Source organism: Doryrhamphus excisus, chromosome 15 (assembly GCF_030265055.1).
Source record: "Doryrhamphus excisus isolate RoL2022-K1 chromosome 15, RoL_Dexc_1.0, whole genome shotgun sequence".
In the NCBI taxonomy this organism is placed as follows: Eukaryota; Metazoa; Chordata; class Actinopteri; order Syngnathiformes; family Syngnathidae; genus Doryrhamphus; species Doryrhamphus excisus.
The window spans coordinates 14236899-14258376 of NC_080480.1; the positions used below are offsets into that span (position 1 = coordinate 14236899).

Below are 21478 nucleotides of genomic sequence, written 5' to 3' on the forward strand. Positions count from 1 at the left end.
TGCTCTGCTTTCCTGGAATTCAGTAATCTTCCCGCTACTCCTCGAGGCTGCTGCTTTATTGTCACAATAACATCACCTGGAGCGCTGGGGGAAAAAAAAAAAAGACATAAAAACGCTGCTTCATCGCAGGATGAAGTGCACTTAAATGCTGTTTAAATGTTCCACATTGAAATAGCTGCGGTCAGCCACACGGGTACAGATGGAAAAAGATGGAGGACGAGAATGCCAAAGGCTGCCATTTAAAAGCACCTTCAGGATGACAAAGGAGCAGCAGCAGTGGTGGAGAACTGACGAGAAAAAGAACACACTCCAAATCCCCCAAGGGCGGAGAGAATGGGTCCGAATCAAATGTTCCATGAAATGAGTATGAAAAATACATCTCTGTAGAATATCTGGCCAGGCAAAACATCTCAGACGGCGGAGCACTGTCTTGTTATTAATGCCGCGTCTGTGACCTTTCTCACCGATAGTCAACGTACGGCGGCGGCGAAAACGCGGCCCGACCTCCTTGCCACTGGCGCTGTGAGATCTTTTAGTGTCTAAATGGTTTAAGTTGGACCTGAGATGTCTGCTTTCGAATGCATTGGCTTTGTTTTTGTTGTCTCACAGTGACTCACCCTGCTACCGACTCACTGCTTCTCACCGCTTTAAGCCAGACATCAATTATGCTCATTTGCCTCATTAGAGCTCTCTTTCAACACAAAATCTTCATTACTTTGGATCCAAACAACAAATGACAACACCGGGTATCATTCATCAACGGTTCCGAACAACAAATTCCCTCGTAAATATGATATACGCACTTTTTACAAACTATCAATGTTTTTATACCTTTAGCATACATAAGCACACCCCGCTAACTGTAATGTTTACGCAATATCTGTTTAAATAATTGCAAAATTGAAACTTTCAACCCGAAACAAATGTTGTATGAAGTATGAAAATGAAAATGCCCTCAGAGCCTCTGGTGTGAATGCCTTTGCTCTAATTTAGATCAAAGGCATTCAATCTATTAATAGATCTACTATTTAACTGGTTTTGTCCTCTTTGCTGCTGTGCAATGTAAATTTCCCTACTGACGGACAAATAAAGGTATATCTAATCTAAATTAGATGCCTTTGCTCTAATTAGATCAAAGGCATTAGGTCTACTATTTAACTGGTTCTGTTTTCTTTGCTGCTGTGCAATGACGAATAAAGGTATATCTAATCTAAATTAGATGCCTTTGCTCTAATTAGATCAAAGGCATTAGATCTACTATTTAACTGGTTGTTTTCTTTGCTGCTGTGCAATGGCGAATAAAGGGATATCTAATCTAAATTAGATGCCTTTGCTATAATTAGATCAAAGGCATTAAATCTATTAATAGATCTACTATTTAACTGATTCTGTCCTCTTTGCTGCTGGACAATGTAAATTTCCCCACTGAGGGATGAATAAAGGTATATTTAATCTAATCTAAATGAGATGCCTTTGCTTTAATTAGATCAAAGGCATTACTATTAAAAGAATACTATTTAACTGGTTCTTTCCTCTTTGCTAATGGGGAATGTGAATTTCCCCACTGAGGGACAAATAAAGGTATATCTAATCTAAATTAGATGCCTTTGCTCTAATTAGATCAAAGGCAATGGATCTATTAATAGATCTATTTAACAGGTTCTGTCCTCTTTGTTGCTGTGCGATGTAAATTTCCCCACTGAGGGACGAATACAGGTATATCTAATCTAATCAAAATTAGATGCATTTGCTCTAATTAGATCAAAGGCATTAGATCTATTAATAGATCTACTATTTAACTGGTTCTGTCCTCTTTGCTGCTGGGCAATGTAAATTTTCCCACTGAGGGATGAATAAAGGTATATCTAATCTAAAAGAGATGCCTTTGCTCTAATTAGATCAAATGCATTAGATCTATTAATAGATCTACTATTTAACTGATTCTGTCCTCTTTGCTGAGTGATGAATAAAGATATATATATAATCTACATGAGATGCCTTTGCTCTAATTAGATCAAAGGCATACAAACAACTATTTCCACATTTCTCACAGATTCCAACTGTTGCGACATCAACATGGACACTTATTTTACTTTGAAAAAAATATATATATTTTTTAAAAAAGTACACATATACATAAGTTATGCCCATTTGGATAATGTAATAATGTTGTAATTACTTTTCTTTGTTGATCCTCAGGAATAATTCATTCTTCATAGTCAGGCATACTGTGTTCCTCCTACTTAAGCCCCCCAAAATGGTTCCTTGCTACACAAATATCAGTCTGTATCTTAAATTTCTTTCAGATTTCTACCCAGTCTGCACAGTTTCATCTCCTGGTTGTCCATAAAGGGACACAAGAATCGACTGCCCCCGCTCCAAGGAAATGCAACACAGGTAGGAAAAGTTTAAGAAGTTTTCTTTTGAGTTAAAAACAGCGAAAACTGATGTGGGTGCCTTAGTGTCACGCACACGGTGCCATGCTTATATGTAGCCAGCAGTGTTGGTGGTGCCTTATGAGGTCTTATTTGCCACCAAAGACCCACTTTCCATAATGGCTGCAATCTGCACGGTCCAGTGCAGCCGGCCAGAACACCCGAGGCATCGCACGTTGAGTGTATTCCCCTATCAGAACCAGGCAGCCATTCCACAGGCTCTATGCTCCACCATTCAGGCTTTATGCTCTGGCTAATGAAGGCTTTTCTTTTCTTTTTTTTTCCACTTCTGTGGATAACCTATTGAAACCCCGCCTTTGAAGGACCATCCAAACACAGACTTGTACTTTTCTCTCGGAGCTGGTCAGGGCTCGCTTGGCTCGTTGGTTCTTTTATACGAAGGGTGGGTTGAAGGGGCGATACAAGACATCAGTGATGCAGTAGTAAGAGGGGAAAAAGCACCTTTGGACATGCACTGCAGGACTGTGTTGTAAAAACAAGATGCACTACTTGGCTGCAACCAGCAGAGGCGCTGTTGGTTCTATTTACTGTAGTTGTCAGCCATTGGAGGCTATTCATGAAAACGGAAACGGGAATTTTCTCTGAGAGATTATTCCATTCTACAAAAAATGGATTGAAAAAGTGTCTGTTAACTCTCATCCGACCATGGTGCATCACATGATGGCAAGACTGATTGAAAAATGATGCTGTTGTGTCGTTGAATAGTCTATTTTTAGTAACAAAATATTTACATTTAATCAAATATTACATAGCTTTGCCTAAATTAAGCATTTTCAAGCGTAAAAATGGCTAAATGAAGTCAAATGCAAACGGCTACTGTATTAGGTAATAGCAGTGTAAAGGTGGCTATAGGGGTGTTAGTTCATGTGTAGAGGTCTCTAATCATGCTAAAAGCTATGCTCTAACTATAAAAATACTCCATTTATAAATCAGGAATCCTACTTGTGTCTTAAACGGCTATTTGTATTAGGTAATGCAGTGTAAAGGTGACTATAGGGGTGTTAGTTCATGTCTAGAGGTCTCTAATCATGCTAAAAGCTATGCTCTAACTATGAAAATACTCCATTTATAAATCAGGAATCCTACTTATGTCTTAAACGGCTATTGGATTAGGTAATAGCAGCGTAATGGTGACTATAGGGGTGTTAGTTCATGTCTAGAGGTCTCTACTCATGCTAAAAGCTATGCTCTAACTATAAAAAATACTCAATTTATAAATCAGGAATCGTAATAGCAGTGTAAAGGTGACTATAGGGGTGTTAGTTCATGTCTAGAGGTCTCTAATCATGCTGAAAGCTATGCTCTAACTATAAAAAAATAATCCATTTATAAATCAGGAATCCTACTTAGTGGATAAACGACACATTGCTGTTCATACATGGTGGCCTATTGGATTTTGCAAGAATACTCTTTTGTCATTATGTAAGCTGTAGTCAGCAGCCATACTGAAAAGCGACTGAGGTCAAATATGGATTGTTTTATGGTCCAGAGGCGGAGAAGGTGCTGTAAAAGTGTCTGCTTGATAGTTCTAAGCTTTTATAGCCAATCTACGAGTGTTTCCTTGTGCTCCGTCTCCATGCAAGAGCTTTCCAAAATGAAACAGATCTGACATCTGCAGCCCTTAATGACAGGATATTGAACGCGCACAGCCACCCGGGCTGCAAGCGTCCAAACAAACAGCGTGCATACTGAATTCAAAATTGCATCTACACGGGCAGATATCAAAACAGAGCATCTTTCTTTTTTCTTTTTTTTTTTTTTAATATAACCCGGCTTGTTCTCTACTGTGCTTCTTCTTATCATGTGCTTTGTAGCGGTGAAGGTGGCTCAGTCTCTGCGGACACTTCTCATCCATACCAATGGCCGTCCCTTTATTTGATGTCATTGAAAATGCGGCCAAGGCTCTTTCCAGCCAGAATAGAAGGATAGGAGAGAGGGAGAAAAAGCAAAGAACGAAGGAGAAGCAGAAGTGGCGAATCAATTGAGTTGAAATGGAAGTACGGCTCTCGGGGAAGGAAAACATTGTCTTCATCGAGGTCCTCGATTGCTTTGTCAGAAGGGGGGAGGAGGAGGCGTGCTCTGGTTAAATCAGTGCATATTAAACTTGCACATTCATCACAGCGGGATGCGGCTTTACAAAAAAAAAAGTGATGTTTGCAGAGCGACTTTAAATAGCTTGCAGATATACTCGAGCAAATATGTGTCTTATTAACTTTAACCTTTTAGCTTAGCACCTCAATTGATTTTGTTCCGCACAGTTGCACTTAAATTGGCGCTTCCGACATTGGATTTATCACATGACCCCCACCCGTCGTAACCACACCGACCTTCTAGTGGAGAGATACAGTGAAATCGGGACGGAAAACCATGTGTTGAGTCCAAACAGGTGGCCTTGAATGTACCACAAATGGCCCTAGAGTGAGGTTTGCAGGCTTACATTTACTCTAAACTTGCGTATGGCGCCTAAATCAGTGTCATCTCTTTTGTCATCCATTTTGTGTTGGCCTGTGGCAAGCGCTAAAAGTATAATTACAGAAAATTAAGAAAGAAATTAAAGCAAATTCTGAATTTTTTTTTCATTCACCATAAGTTGGTATCAATTCCCATCCATCCATTTTCTATGCCGCTTATCCTCACTAGGGTATGCTGGAGCCTATCCCAGCTGACTTAAGTAATAATAATAATTTAGTAATTCATTAAATATAATCGTCAAAAACATTGAAATTTCATACGGGCTGCATGGCGGACGAGTGGAAAGCGTGCAAACCTAGGACTAGGGTTCAATCCCACCCTCGGCCATCTCTGTGTGGAGTTTACATGTTCTCCCCGTGCATGCGTGGGTTTCCTCCCACATTCCAAAAACATGCTTGGTTAATTAGCGACTCCAAATTGTCCATAGGTATGAATGTGAGTGTGAATGATTGTTTGTCTATATGTGCCCTGTGATTGGCTGGCCACCAGTCCAGGGTGTACCCCACCCGAAGACGACTGGGATGGGCTCCAGCAACCCTCATGAGGATTGAAAAGCGGTAGAAAATGAATGAATGAATGTACCATAGTTGAGTGAAACTAACATACAGTTTATCACTGTTATTTGGTTCTACGGTAAGTGAATATCCGTGAAATAAGATTCATTATGAACTCATTCGCTACCAAATTTGTATTAATCCGTTTTTTTCAAACCGAAAGCCCGATTGCAAAGCCATACTTAAAGCAAAAATAAGTGATGATGCAGGTACACAATAGAAGAGAACATGTTTGGTGCAGTTTTAAGCCCGGCTTATTTACAATTCATTCATTCATTTTTACCGCTTATCCTCACAAGGGTCGCGGGGGTGCTGGAGCCTATCCCAGCTGTCTTCGGGCGAGAGCTCGGGTACACCCTGGACTGGTCCAATGAGTTCATAATGAATCCTATTTCATGGAAATTCACTTACCGTGGTTGGGTCTAGAACCAAATAACAGTGATAAATGAGGGACAACTGTATAACTGTACTTTTGCTTCTTTCATTCATTTTCTATCACTCTGGAGCCTATCCCAGCTGTCTACGGGCGAGAGGCGGTGTACACTTTGGACTGGTCTCCAGCCAATCACAGGGCACATATAGACAAACAACCATTCACACTCACATTCATACCTATGGACAAGTTGGAGTCGCTAATTAACCTAGCATGTTTTTGGAATGTGGGAGGAGGCTTATTTGCAACTGGGAAAAATAATATTACATGGGAATGACATAACGAGATATAAGTGGGGCTATGTTAAAATCTTGACTCCTTTATGGTGGCAACAGTTTGACCCTAGAACTGACTTTTCCTATTTCCATTAGGAGGGGAGTGGGGGAGGGTTGGCTGTATTCATTACACAAATAAAACCAATTTTTTGCAATCAAGCAGCAGCAGCACAAATAAATCTTTCATCTCTGTTGTTTTCTTGTTAATCTAATAACCTACGTTAACATTTGCCAACAACATCTCACTGCCGCTAATTGGCACGGGTTGCTGCTCATTAGCAGTAAGTGTTGGTGGAGGAGCAGCGCTGGTGTAATTGAACGCTGATGGTGCATTAAACGCTGAATTTCAAGTGACGGATTTTTTTTTTTGTTTTTTTTGGAAAAAGGAGTAATTAGAGCCTTGGGTGCAAAGGTTGGGCAGGGGAAAATGTGTAACTGCAAAAGTTCCACTCCTTGCACTCGCTACTTGGTATTCCACTTCGGTGTCATACTTTGTGAAACTTTAAATGACTTGGCGCTCGCCATCTTCTTCCTACATCCTCAATGCCTGACTCTATTGTTCTTTAGTGGACCCAGAGTCCTTCAGTGGCGGTTCAAGCTGAGACAAGGGTAAAAAAAAAAATCTCATCATGAAGTAAAAACTCTGCTTGAGTGACATCTTATAACGACAACACGCTACCGGAGATGGCAGCCATGTATGTACGAAAAAAAACACAAGCCGAAAAAAAAAAAAAAAAAAACCAAGTGAGCTGTTGCGAGCATTTATCAAACAGACAGCAGAGTTTAATTTAATCCTGCACTTTAGAGACTAAGATATGAGTCGCAATAACACCCGGAGGTTCAAACGCAATTTTCCAGGCCATCAACTGACCATCAACTCCACGCGTTAGCTCATAGCCTCGAAGCCAAAAGCATGTGGTTGTGATGATTTTTTTGGCTGCTGACGAAGCAAAGCTAAATTAAAAGCAGAGCTTTGTTAAATTCACAGACTGCTACGACTCTGTTTATTCTAGGCTGCTCGCTTCTTCCGTAATCCCTCGTTCATCGCAGTTGATTGCTTCCAACCCCAACTTTCTTAAAAAGTAGGATTCCTTATTGATGAATCTAATATCTCCAAAGCTAGAGCATAGAAAACTTCTAAATACGGGCTTTAACATGATTAGAGCCTTCTTGACCTGAAATAACACCCCTATAGTCACCTTTACATTTGTATTACCCAATATAATTGACATAATAAGAGAAAATAAGACTCAATTAAACTTGTGTGTGGGGTTTCGCTGTATTATTAAGAAAAAAATTATTAAAAATGCCCACACTACTACTACCACTACTGTTACTACAATAGTGGTGGTTGCTGGTTCTACTACTACTGCTACTACACTACCATTAATTATGATAATACTGAAAAATCCCACCTAAATTGTCTTCAAAATGTCCACAAATCACGTGGCTACTGCTACTGCTGCTATTACTCATAATCATCATCAAAATGAAGAAAAATACATAAAAAATATCCCGCATGAGAAAAATAAAAATAAAAAATAATTAAAAAAAATTAAAATAGAAAAAGTAAATATAGAAAATAAAAATGTATTGAAATCTAAATAAAAATATGTTTAAAAAAATAAATAAAAAACCTAATAAAACACACATACTGACAAATTTTGCAACTCTTCTATCTTCCTCTTGTCTTGAATTAGTTTGTGCTGGCTTCCATAACAATGCTAAAAATAATTTAAAAAAATTAAAATAGAAAAAATAAATATAGAAAATAAAAATGTATTGAAATCTAAATAAAAATATGTTTAAAAAATGTAATAAAAAACCTAATAAAACACACATACCGACTAATTTTGCAACTCTTCTATCGTCCTCTTGTCTTGAATTAGTTTGTGCTGGCTTCCATAGCAATGCTAAAAATAAAAAAAAATAAAAAAAAAATAAAATAGAAAAAATAAATATAGAAAATAAAAATGTATTGAAATCTAAATAAAAATATGTTTAAAAAATGTAATAAAAAAACTAATAAAACATACATACTGACTAATTTTGCAACTCTTCTATCGTCCTCTTGTCTTGAATTAGTTTGTGCTGGCTTCCATAGCAATGCTAAAAATGCTAGAAACATTTACGCTACTGTTATGTTCGTGCCTTTTCCAGGAAATAACTTTCTTTAGAATTCTGATCCGAACAGTTCCACATTGCAACATCACAACCTGTTGCCTTAATTGCTTCCTGTGGATTTTGTCAGACGTAGAAGGTGGCAGCAAATAAAAGGACGTAGGTGGAATAAATGAAGACCTAACGTGTAACATTCCTCCCATACAGTCTGAATGACAGGAAACGCGAGCGGGCAAATGGAAAAAAAATACGAGCACCTTGTGGCTGAGAAATAAAAGTGTCTCGGTTTTGACAGGACAGTTATTGTTTCTTACAGGCCACGCTCCCTCAGGGTCCAAAAGACATAATAGAGAGCTGGTACTTGACTGTAAGAAAGAAAAAAAAAAAAGGAGTAAAAATTCTCTTGGTGCGTCACAGCAACCGACTTAAGATCTCATCAGGAGCTGACTGATTCACCGCTGAGGGGACTTTTATCCCTGTTAGGGTGCACGGTGCAACATAAATCCTGGAAATACTAATGGACTTTCGATGAGATCCTCTGACACATAGGGCTTCAGATGGCATTGAATCACAATTTGCATTTTTATTGCCGCTTTCCATTAAAAAGAAAAAAAAAAACCCTCACATGGCAAAGCACGCAAAGGAGGAGTTATTTGCTTTGCAGATTTGAACAAAGACTGAGGAAATGTTACTTGAGGAGGAGGAGTACGCGGGGAGAAGCACGTCTAATATATGCCTGGCATCTGGCAGATTGCATTTAAATATGCTGTTTTTTTTATGTAACGATGAAAAGGATGCTACTTGATGACAGGTTTAATCAAGAAGCGCATAAGATGCAAATCTTCCATCAAGTGATAACAGCCTCTTTTAACAGATGCCTCTCATTGGCAGAGCCTGTTGCTGTAAAAGGTCTCCATTATTGGAATAAATAGGACTTAATGAACAGGCGGTTTGTACGCTATTATGGTTACAGGTAACAGGGGAAACACTTGGACGCATCTGGATCCGCAGGCGCCATTAAAATCAGCAGAGTTCTTACTTGTTGGACGGCAAACAATAGAGCTTTCACAAAAGCTGCAACATTGCATTTACGCAGAAATATTACCCTAAATATACAGACGAGTCAGACCAGTCAATTTATGTTGAAAAAAAGTTGGCAAAATATCAGGTGTCGTCTTATATTCAGGTCTATATGGTAAAAACCTAGCATGAAATAGAATGGACCTCTACAAGGAGAAGCACAGCCTGGTCTTTGCTGCGCCATGATTGGCCAGTATGATTTTGTGGGTGTGGCATAGAAATTACGGTCCGAATTTGTGGTATTCTTTCACACAGGTGCCTCGGTTACAGGTGGGTTGTTTTTTTTACAGGCAGTATTGCTAAAGGAGGGGTGTCCAAAGTATAAAATATTATTAAAAATATTATAAAATTATATGAAGTCATATTCCAAAAGGTCAAAAGTTTACAAGAATAACGCCATATCTTGAGGAAAAATAACACAATTTTTGTAAAAATATGATAAAGAAATATTAAGGAAAAAATAAATAAATTTAAATTGTGATATTATGAATAACAAATAATGTTGTCCAAAGTATAAAATATTATAAAATATTAAGAGAAAAAAGTCACATTCCAAAAGGAGGGAAAAAGTCAAAATTTTACAAGAATGACGTCATATTTTGAGGAAAAATCACATAATTTTAATAAAAATATGATAAAGAAATATTAAGGAAAAAATAAATAAATTTAAATTGTGATATTATGAATAACAAATAATGTTATCCAAAGTATAAAATATTACGAGAAAAAGCCATCTTCCGAAAGGGGGGAAAAAGTCAAAATTTTACAAGAATGACGTCATATTTTGAGGAAAAATCACATAATTTTAATAAAAATATGATAAAGAAATATTAAGGAAAAAATAAATAAATTTAAATTGTGATATTATGAATAACAAGTATTGGCAGTATTGCTAGAGCAGGGGTGTCCAAAGTATAAAATAGTATAGAATATTAAGAGAAAAAAGTCATATTCCAAAGGGGGGGCAAAAAGTCAAAATGTCAAAAAAAGAATAATGTCATATTTTGAGGAAAAATAACATAATTTTAGTAAAAAAATAATCTAGAAATATTAAGAAAAAAATCAATAAATTTAAATTGTGATATTATGAATAACAAATAATGTAATATTTGGAAAATGAGTTCTAATATGGGAATATTAATTAAAGGCGTAATTATGAGAAGAAAATTAACAAGAAGAAAATTGAAAGGGTTTGAAAATTGGCCAATAAACCAGGCATTCATCAGAAATGGAAAAACAGCTACAATTTTACGAGAATAAAGTCTAAATATGAATAGAAAAAAGTCATATTCCAAAGAGAAAGTTGCATTTTTATGATAATAAACTTGTAATATTGAGGAAAAATAATGTCATTATAAATTTCATACTAATAATCCACTCTATATCCACCTATATCACAAAGCTACTACCTTCTTAGCATACCTACATCTGTTGCTCTTGTCAGTATGTAACCCACGCCGCAAAAAGGTCACACGCCACTTGTGCTAGAGTAATGACACGCGTGATATTCACTGTTCAGCCCCGCCATGACAAAGTGCTGCAATATTGATAACTCGTGACCAATACAGTGTAAAAGGTTAAATTCCATTGATGAGCACATAGCTCAATCATTGACGAAGCACGCTGATGTTTCTCCTGCCACCGATTGAAGCCTCCTCAGGGATGTACGTACGTCTGCGTGCAGCCAATCCATACCGCTCTTCCCTCTAATCCATTCAGGTACCTCTTTTTCCTCTGCTGCCGTTCCACACTGACTGACATGACACAGGACACCGAACTGGAGCTTGAAGTTGGTCTAGGTGAGGACCAACAAATGATGGATTACTGCACTGTGATCTCATTGAAGTTCTAATGGAGGTCCTAATGGTCACGGCCTGAAAAGAGCCTGGCTGCATCCCAAACGAGCAGCACAGTAACATTTATTTCACTCGCCCAGTGACACTTGAACACGTATAAAATGCTTTACAGCGCACTAAAGTCTGCTTCTCTTTATGGGGCGCTCATGTCTTTTAATAATTCATTAGCATACGTGTAAACACACATTTGCATTGTTTACGTTATACTTCCAAAGCAGGGCTATCCAACTGATGGCACATGGGCCAAATGCGGGCTATGAGTGACATCACACCAGACCGTGACTTGCAACCGATTCCTAAAAACAGCAAGTATGACACACAGAGGATCGTTGCCTAGCGTTTTTGCAGTTGGTCGTAAGAACAGTATGATGTTGTTATCATATAGAGAATCTTTGACTAGTGTTTTTGCAGATTCCTAAAAACAGCAGCACAAGTCTGACAATTAGAGCTTTTTTAAAGAGCGTTTTGCACTTTGTTCTTAAAAACAGCAGCGCACAGTACAGTATAGTATGTATAGTATGGTATAGTGTAGTATAGTATAACTTGTTTTTTTGTAGATTCCTAAAAACAGCAAGTATGACACACACAGGATTTTTGCAGTTGGTCCTTAAAACAGTATGATGTTGCTGTCATATAGAGGGTCCTTGACTAGTGTTTTTGGACCCGGTTCTTAAAAACAGCAGATTGTGGCATAGAGGATCTTTGACTGGTGTTTTTGCACTTGGTCCTTAAAAAAAGCAGCGCACAGTACTTAGACAATCCTTGACTTGTGTTTTTGTAGATTCCTAAAAACAGCAGAACATGCCTGTCATTTTGAGCATTTTTTTAGAACTGTTTTTGCAGCTGCTTCTTAAAAACAATATCAAGCTCCTGTCATATCAAGGACCTTTGACTAGTGTTTCCGAGGTACATCCTCAAAAACAGCATTTGTGTGTGCATTTGTTACATAGAAGAGCTTTGACTAATTTTCAGTGTTTTTGCACTTGGTCCTTAAATAAAAGAAAAGTACTGGGCTCGTTGACAATTGTTTGATCAGATTCCTAAAAACTGCAGAGTGTACCTGTTATTTAGATATTTTTGAGGACTGTTTTTGCAGTTGGTCCCTAAACAGCAGGGCGCTACTGGCATCCAAAGGGTTTTTGACTTGTGTTTTTGCAGTTAGTCCTTAAAAACAGCACAGTACTGCTGACATATAAAGGATCTTTGACTGGTATTTTTGCAGATTCTCAAAAACAGCGCAGTGCTCCATCATTTAGAGGTTGTTTGAGGGGTGTTTTTGTAGTCGGTCCCTAAAAACTGCTGGAATATACAGTAAAGGTTTTTTTTGACAATTGTTTGATCAGATTCCTAAAAACAGCAGACATACAGAGGATTTTTTTTACTTGTGTTTTTGCAGTTAGTCCTTAAAAACAGCATAGTGCTGCTAAATACAGCACTAGTAGATTTTTTCCAGTCGTTCTTTGAGGAGTATTTTTACAGTTGATCCTTAAAAACAGCACATAGAGGATCTTTGAGTCTTTGCACCGTACATTGTTAAAAAAAAAAAGAAGAGCACTCCTGCCGCATGGAAGCTCTTTGTCTCAAGTTAACGTCACGCTGCTGTATGCTATCTTTCCGCGAGTGTCTGCGTGATGATGATGAATTATCACTGCTTTCATTATAATGCAGAGTGAAACACATCTTTATTATTCCAACACAGCTTTGTTAATCACACTCGTGCTTCAGGCTGCTATTGTCTCTGTTTGTCAGCGCAGCAACAAATTAACCGCCAAATATTCGTGCCCGCGGCCTCGCCAGTTCGTACGATGGCGATAGCGTCTTATCAAAAATGATAAGATGCCATCTCCACGCGGGCTGGACCGGATCCACTCCGCCAGTGATTAGCGGTGTAACGCATGAGTCATTTAGGAAGTCGGGGTGTTCCGGTTATGGGAGTGAGTCGATGATGATTCATGTGTTGAGGACGCGTACTGGCAGTAAAGTTGTGCTAGGGGTGAACGCAAGGACTCATTTTATGGATCTTTATCTTTTTAACAAGACAATTATCTGCTTCGAAATCTGCACAGGGCAGGAGGCTGGATGTCAGCATGCTTTATTCTCAGCAGGCAAATCTTTTGGCTTTTTATGGGGGAAAATCCAGCATAAAGGGTTTTCCGTCTCAAGTCTGCCTACGAATGACATCACTTCCTTTCACTTCTTAGCATGCCATTAAAAATAAACTGACTTTTTACAGTTTAAAGCTGCAGCTCATATTATTATAGTAATTAATTTATTTTGGCATTAGTTTGTAATAAATAAATAGCTTTTATTTATAGTGTTTTTTTGTTTTAAAAAAGTAGATATATATAGTAAATAGAAAATAAATAAAAAATAGACAATAGTAAATAAATATTATATATATAATATTACAAAAAAGTAATCAAAATTTAAAACATCCTAAATATAGAATTTATATATTTTAAATTGTTAGTTTATTTTTATTTTAGATATATTTGTCACTTATTTTTATTTACATGTATTAAATAATTAAAATATGACATAAAAATTTCTTATAAAATCTTATATAATACTTAACCAAATATTAATGACATTAATGAATAATAACCAGTGAAAAGTCCCTACTTTTAAGAAGTATTTTAAACATACAGTATCATAAATAAATCACAGCAATACATATAATAACTAAAAATAAATTGACATGCTTTTGATTGGACAGCTCAGATCATTTTTGTACATATATAGATATTTTTATATATATAGTAAATAGTAATAATAAATAAAAATACAGTAAAAATATTTAAGTAGACAATAAATAAATATATTAAATTATTATTAATTTATATTAACTAATTTAATTTTATATATAACGTAAAACAAGTTTCAATTGTTAGTTAATTTTTATTTTAGATATATTTGTCACTTATTTTTTATTAAATAAATAATAAATAATTAAAATATGACATAAAAATATCTTATAAAATCCTATATAATACTTAATTTCACCAAATATTAATGACACAAAAATAACCTAATTTAATAATAATAATAATAACCAGTGAAAATAAAAGTCCCTACTTATAAGAAGTATTTTAACCATATAGTGTCATAAATAAATCACAGCAATACATATAATAACTAAAAATAAATTGCCATGCTTTTGATTGGACAGCTCCGATCATTTTTGTCTCTGCTTTGCTTTATTCCAGCATTAAACACAGCAAGGCTAGCTCATTCATTGTTTGTGTTTGACCTTCGGCACGAAAAAGCAGTTATTTTTTTTAAACAAGGATTTGCATTCATCCTCTGCAGGCCTCCGGCAAGAAAACCGCTAGTGGTCGTCGAAAAGACACTTTATAGTGTTCCTGCTGTCGTATAACTTTAATTAATTTGCCTTTTTTTTCCCCCACCCCGCATCTTAAAGTGTATTTACTGCACACAAAAACGGAGGTTGCCATGGCGGCCGTGCATGTAAACTTCCCAAGATGACACGTCCTTTGGAGGGACTTGTCTTTGCTGCTGTACTCGTCATGTGTATTGACCACGGGATTAGGCATGGATTCTCTGTCATCCTCTTAGATGGGAGGGGGGGGGCAAAGCTGTTGTTGTTTTAGCACATGCAAAGCTGTGCACCATGCTCACATTTTACCTCTCTGGTAGTCTGTTGGTTGGAAGTCCTCGACGAAGCAGAGCATGCCTGATGTCCTTGTCCTTGCCGTTAGACTGATGTGGACTCTGCAACGCAAATAGTGACACAAAAAAATGATAATTCATTCATCAATCTTAATTATTTATCTTTGCAAGACATTATGGATGACTCCAACTTAGTGGGAACACTTTGTGGAGACACTATCAGTGCTCACAAGCAATGCTAAGATGAGTTGGGTGTGGAAGAATGGCATCAAACACCTTATGGGACAAACTAGAACAGCAATAGCAAGCCCGTACGTTCCTCTCTTCGTTCCTTCAGTGACCTCCAACCTCATTAATAGCCACAAATGTCCCACGGAAGCTATGGAAGCTATTATGAGCAGCAAAGTTGGGGGAATAAGTCTACTTTTTCCTCCGTTTTCGCTTCCCTGAGGAAACATTTTTGTAAAGAAATGGAGCCACCTCATTAACCTTATCTATAACAAGCAAAACACACGCTTTTGAATTCTTTCCAAAAGTTACTTCTACCGCTAATTAATCAAACATCATTCCCCCTCTTATCGTTTTTTTTTATGAGTCCCCGGTGAAGTGCATCTGCTGCACACAGCAGCGGCCACCTTTCTATGCATTTTTATTAGCGGAAATATTAACCCTCCTATAGAGGATCTTTGACTGCATAGAGTCTTTGCAGACACATATAATGGTATTTTTGCAGTAGGAGCTACTGTCATGTAGATTATCTTTGGCTATTGTTGATTCTTAACAGTTCCTCTGTCATATAGAGGATCTTTGAGTCACATTTTCTTGGCAGGAGATGCTTAAAAACCGTAGCACTACTGTTATATAGTGGATCTTTGACTACTATGTTTGCAGTGGGTCCTTAAAAACAGACTGCTCTTGTCGTAAAGAGGATCTTGGACAAGTGTTGCAATAGGTTCTCAAAAATAGCAGTAATCTCTTAGCATACGTGTTTGCAGTGTATCCTTAAAAACAGCAGGACATATACAAGGACAAGTTTTTGACTGGCATGTTTTGAAGTAGATGCTTAAAAACAGCAGAGCTCTCCTGTCATATACAAAGTTTTTGCTTAAAAACAGCAGAGTCCCCCATCATATACAAGACTTTTGACTGTCATGTTTTGCAGTAGATGCTTAAAAACAGCAGCGTGCCTTTGTCATGTTGAAGAGTTTTGACTGTCATGTTTTGCAGTAGATGCTTAAAAACAGCAGAGTGCCCTTGCCCTAACCCTAACGTTTGACTGGCATTTTTGCAGTGATTCTTTAAAAACAGACTTCTCCCGTAATATAGAGGATCTTGGACAGTTGTTGCAATTGGTCCTCAAAAATAGCAGTAATATCCTGGCATGCGTTTTTGCAGTGTATCCTTAAAAACAGCAGAGTGCTTCTGTCATATATAAAGTTTTTGACTGTCATGTTTTGCGGTAGATGCTTAAAAACAGCAGAGTGCCCTTGTCATATAGAAGATTTTTGACTGTCGTGTTTTGCAGTAAATGCTTAAAAACAGCAGCGTGCTCCTGTCATATATAAGATTTTTGACTCATGTTTTGCAGTAGATACTTAAAAACAGCAGAGTACCCTTGCCCTAACCCTAATGTTTGACTGCAATTTTTGCAGTAGGTTCTTAAAAACAGCAGAGGTAATTTGTCATATAGAGGATCTTTGACATTTTTTTTTACAATCTTTGACTAGTATTTTTTGCAGTAGGTGCTTAAAGATAGTAGAGTGCCCCTGTCCATAAAAACTGCAGCAAGCTCCTGTCATGTCGAGGATCTTTTTAACTATTTGCGGTGAATCCTCTGTCACATAGAGGATCTTTGACTCACATTTTTTGCAGAAAATTCTTAAAAGAGCTGATTGCGTCTGTTACTGTATAAAGAACATCTTGGACAAGCGTTGCGGTAGTTCTATAAAAACTGCAATCTTTAAGTTTTTGCAGTAGATCCTTAAAAACAGCAGTTCCTCTGTCATATATATAGAAAAAGATCTCTGACTTGCATTTTTTGCAGTAGGTCCTACAGTAGCAAGCGTCATATAGATGATCTTTGACTGGAAATTTTGCAATAATAGATTTTTGACTGGCATGTTTTGCAGTAGGTTCTCAAAAACAGCAGTGTCACACGTGGAAGCGTTAGTCTTCAGTAGGCTACTCTTCCATACATTTTCCCCGGACTAAACTTGAAGTGAATGTAAAATGTAATCATCTTCTACCCCCCCTCCGTGTGCTCGGTAGTGGGATGGATGCAGTGTGAGGGGTGCGAATGCATATTAATGGCGGCACAAAGACAAACAGCACAAGAGATTCCAGTCCAATCGGTATTCATATTACCGCTCGCCTTCTAATGAAACTATTCTGTGATCTCGCCCCTCGTGAGTCACAAAGGATGTAACATGTTGTACAAAATTCAATCTCAACACTCCGTAATTGGAATCTGCAAACGGGGCGAGATGATCAGCGCGTGTGAGGACAGTGGATAATGCCATTCAATTAGCTCGCCAAGGCCGCCGTTTGCATGCCAGGGAACGAGGTGAGAGTTTAAGCGGCGGCCGGCGTCCAGCACAAGACCCCGAGACGACGAGGAAACCGAGGGGAGTCGGGGAGTCTTCGGCAGTATTCTTTTAATTACACATCATAATGAGTCCATTTAGCTGTTCAATGACCCGTTTTACGGCGTCGAACGGGAAGCTCACCGCCCTTGGCAGGGTCGCTCTTGCAGCTGCCCCCCCGTAGAGGAAGCCTCTCAGCCAAGAGGGAACAGTTGGCTTTTAGGCTGCTTTCACACAAAGATGTAAACTTGGACGCTTGGTGCTTAGCATCCAAATAGCTATTTTTTGTCATTATTTCAATCCAAAATGGCATCTGCTGTGTTGAATGTATAAATAAATGCTATTTTTTTTTTTTTTACCAGCTTAGAGTTCTTGGCTTTTAGGCTGCTTTCACACAAAGATGCAAACTTGGACGCTTGGTGCTTAGCATCCAAATAGCTATTTTTTTGTCATTATTTCAATCCAAAATGGCGTCTGCTGTGTTGAATGTATAAATTCTGCTTTTTTTTTTTTTTACCAGCTTAGAGTTCTTGGCTTTTAGGCTGCTTTCACACAAAGATGCAAACTTGGACGCTTGGTGCTTAGCATCCAAATGCTATTTTTTGTCATTATTTCAATCCAAAATGGCGTCTGCTGTGTTGAAAGAAGAAATTCTGCTATTTTTTTTACCAGCTTAGAGTTCAACAAAAGCTTGTAAAGTATACTTTTAAAGAGCACAAAGTTACAGTATACGCTTGCATAATAGGGCTCAGTATCAAAAGGTACTGCTATGTTGAAATGATGCATGTAGTACTTAGTGGGAGGCAGCCCATACTGTTTATATACATATGTTATATAGTATCTAAGTGATGAATTGCAACATGTTATGCCAAAGGTTATGGAGGTTCAAACGTTCCTTCCTCTAGTATCATCCGTCTGCTTCGTATGCGAGGTGAAAATACGAGAATATACGCACGACCGGATCAATACGACTGCCGGCGCTACAACAATTCCATTGTCAAAGCCTCGGCCGTGGAAACAAATGCGAGTATGTGTTTTTAGCCTCGTGGGATCCATGAACGCGATGGTGGAGAACACAAATCGGCACACTTTGACAACGGCCGCGCAGATGTTGCTGAACAACTTAACTGTGAGGAAAATACGCTTGTAGCATAACAGTACTTCCTGTTGTGGTGTACTGTAGTTCAGTGCATACTGGACTAAACTGTTATAGACTTGCACACGATAATGGAAGCAATGCAAGTCTATGTGCGGGTAAAAAATCTGATACCGTTATCTAATTTTTATGCTGATATCGGTATCAGACATGCCTACATAAGAGTCTTATATCATGGTTTTCATGATACTCTTATGAGCTATTTTTGTTGTCATCATTATTCATTCATTCATTCATTTTCTACCGCTTATCTTCACGAGGGTCGCGGGCGTGCTGGAGCCTATCCCAGCTGTCTTATGGTCGCCAGCCACATTCATACCTATGGACAATTTGGAGTCGCCAATTAAGCTAGCATGTTTTTGGAATGGCTGCACGGTGGTTGAGTGGTTAGCACGCAGACCTCACAGCTAGGAGGCCCGAGTTCAATCCCACCCTTTGTGTTTTGGGGGTCATTGGGGTCATTTCAATACCGCTTATCCTCACGGGGGTCGCGGGCTTGCTGGAGCCTATCCCAGCTGTCTTGACAATTAAATACCCTTCTGAAAACAAGACACTTATTCCCCAAGAAGAAAAATCTGGGGCTGCATGGTGGTCGAGTGGTTAGCACGTAGACCCCACAGCTAGGAGACCCGAGTTCAATCCCACCCTCGGCCATCTCTGTGTGGAGTTTGCATGTTCTCCCCGTGCATGCGTGGGTTTTTTAAATCCGGGTACTCCGGTTTCCTCCCACATTACAAAAACATGCTAGGCTCCAAATTGGACTCCAAATTGTCCGTAGGTATGAATTTGAGTGTGAATGGTTGTTTGTCTATATGTGTAAATAAATGGATGGATACTGAGGAAAATCTGTTTGATTCAATCCATCAGTCAATTCAGATCTAAAAATGCAAATATCAGTAAACCACTAAAACCATAAATCTAATTATTATGTAATATCATGCAATATTGTTATGCTTGATGTTTACATGCAAGTTTGTTTTGTTGAAGTCACTGGAGTTGTGTTTTCTGTCCCTCTGTAACATTACGCCCTGCTAAACACTACTATGTGCCACTATGAGAGCTATGGGAGTAAGCCAAGCCAATAAAGCTGTAGGTAAACTTGTTAAAAATTGAAGATGGGGTCAGGTGGCAGCCGGAGGAGAGAGGAAAGCAAGCAAGCAAGAAGGGAGGGAAGGAAGGAGGAAGGTGGTATAGGCCAGTCACACCACGTGTGGTCTCGAGGAGACTGGAATAAGTGGCATAACTCCAGGACGCTGACCCGGAGGTTGACTTGGCAGCGAGCTAATGCCTTCTGCTCGGCTGCGGACGTGCAAAACAGAGCACACATGTGAGGATGGAAATAGCTGGAAATATGACTGCACTCGGGGATGTTTGGATCAATGGAGGCTTTGTCTGCCCTGTGAAAACTTTATAGAATATTCATTTCATAATTTAGTTCATAATCTTGCATATGTGCAAGACTTTTTTTCTTGAAATTACCAATATTACCAAAATTACCAATATAATTTTAAAATGGAAAAAAAAGAATGTATTGCTCACTTTTTTCTTGAAATTGCAGGAGGTTTCACAGTGTCATCTTACAAAGAACACTAAACCCATCACACGGCAACTTAACACTCAAAAGTTATACCTGAGAACTATACAAAAATGTACCAATATTATTTTAAAATAAAAAAACAGAATGAATTGCTCACTTTTTTTCTTGAAATTGCAGGAGGTTTCACAGTGTCATCTTACAAATAACACTAAACTCATCACACGGCAACTTTGCACTCAAAAGTTATACCTGAAAATTATGCAAACGTGTACCAATATAATTAAAAAATGAAAAAACAATGTATTGCTAAACTCATCACACGGCAACTTAACACTCAAAAGTTATACCTGAGAAATATACAAACATGTACCAATATAATTAAAAAATGAAAAAACAATGTATTGCTCACTTTTTTTCTTGAAATTGCAGGTTTCACAGTGTCATCTTACAAAGAACACTAAACTCATCACACGGCAACTTAACACTCAAAAGTTATACCTGAGAAATATACAAACATGTACCAATATAATTAAAAAATGAAAAAACAATGTATTGCTAAACTCATCAATGTAACACTAAACTCATCACACGGCAACTTAACACTCAAAAGTTATACCTGAGAAAAATACAAACAAGTACCAATACAATTTTAAAATGAAAAAACAGAATGCATTGCGTCTGAGCAACATATGTATTGATGCTTGCCAGAGTGCTGCAGTCACGTCAGCCTCTCTTTGGCTTCTGATCTCCTTTCGCTGCCCCTGGTGGACGGAAGCATCCATGCATCCAACTATTTGCGCTCCAATGAAATGGAACACACATCTCCCTGTCCTTTTATTTGCTATATGAGGCAGTTTTACATTCTGCTCATCAACAAGTGTAGACATATAATTTCCTGTCATGTACCCTCCTCAAGCACAAGTAGCAACAGATTGTAATATCCATTATTAATTATATCAATTATGTTATATTGATGTCAAAGCGGCTTGGAGAGTGAATTTGACTGCTAATAGATAAGGATAGCTTATACTCGTCATAGACCAGCAGGAATAACACCGATTTATTTCGTCGTGGTATAATGTCTCATTGTGACAGTGATATCCATCCAATCATCCATCCGCTATCCCGCTGTGACAGTGATATCTGCTGCAGAAATCATAACGCCAGCGTTGGCTAACCACTGAATTAACAATAACCGTGCATTATTCACTAGAGCGTGTTTATTCCCTCCCTGCAGTCTATTTCCAGTAAGAAGTCATCTCAAGTGTTGTTGGACTCCGCTTGAACCCCAGTGAGGGATCAGGTGCTTCTAGAAGCAATTTAGTG

The 21478-nt window shown here is 38.1% G+C and overlaps 2 protein-coding genes across 4 annotated transcripts in view; one reads left to right on the top strand and one right to left on the bottom strand.

Moving 5' to 3' along the window:
* psmg3 (proteasome (prosome, macropain) assembly chaperone 3) overlaps positions 1 to 21478 on the top strand; it is a 149537-nt gene that overhangs the window by 26901 nt on the left and 101158 nt on the right. For both annotated transcript variants that reach the window (XM_058048351.1, XM_058048350.1), the window contains one exon: positions 2307 to 2397. In XM_058048351.1, the coding sequence (XP_057904334.1) occupies positions 2387 to 2397 (11 nt within the window). In that variant the 5' untranslated portion in view covers positions 2307 to 2386. The remainder of the gene's footprint in view (positions 1 to 2306; positions 2398 to 21478) is intronic.
* The window catches only part of elfn1a (extracellular leucine-rich repeat and fibronectin type III domain containing 1a), an 84212-nt gene that overhangs the window by 12315 nt on the left and 50419 nt on the right, over positions 1 to 21478 (bottom strand). For both annotated transcript variants that reach the window (XM_058048348.1, XM_058048349.1), the window contains one exon: positions 14894 to 14979. The gene's annotated coding sequence lies outside the window, so the exon portion shown is untranslated. The remainder of the gene's footprint in view (positions 1 to 14893; positions 14980 to 21478) is intronic.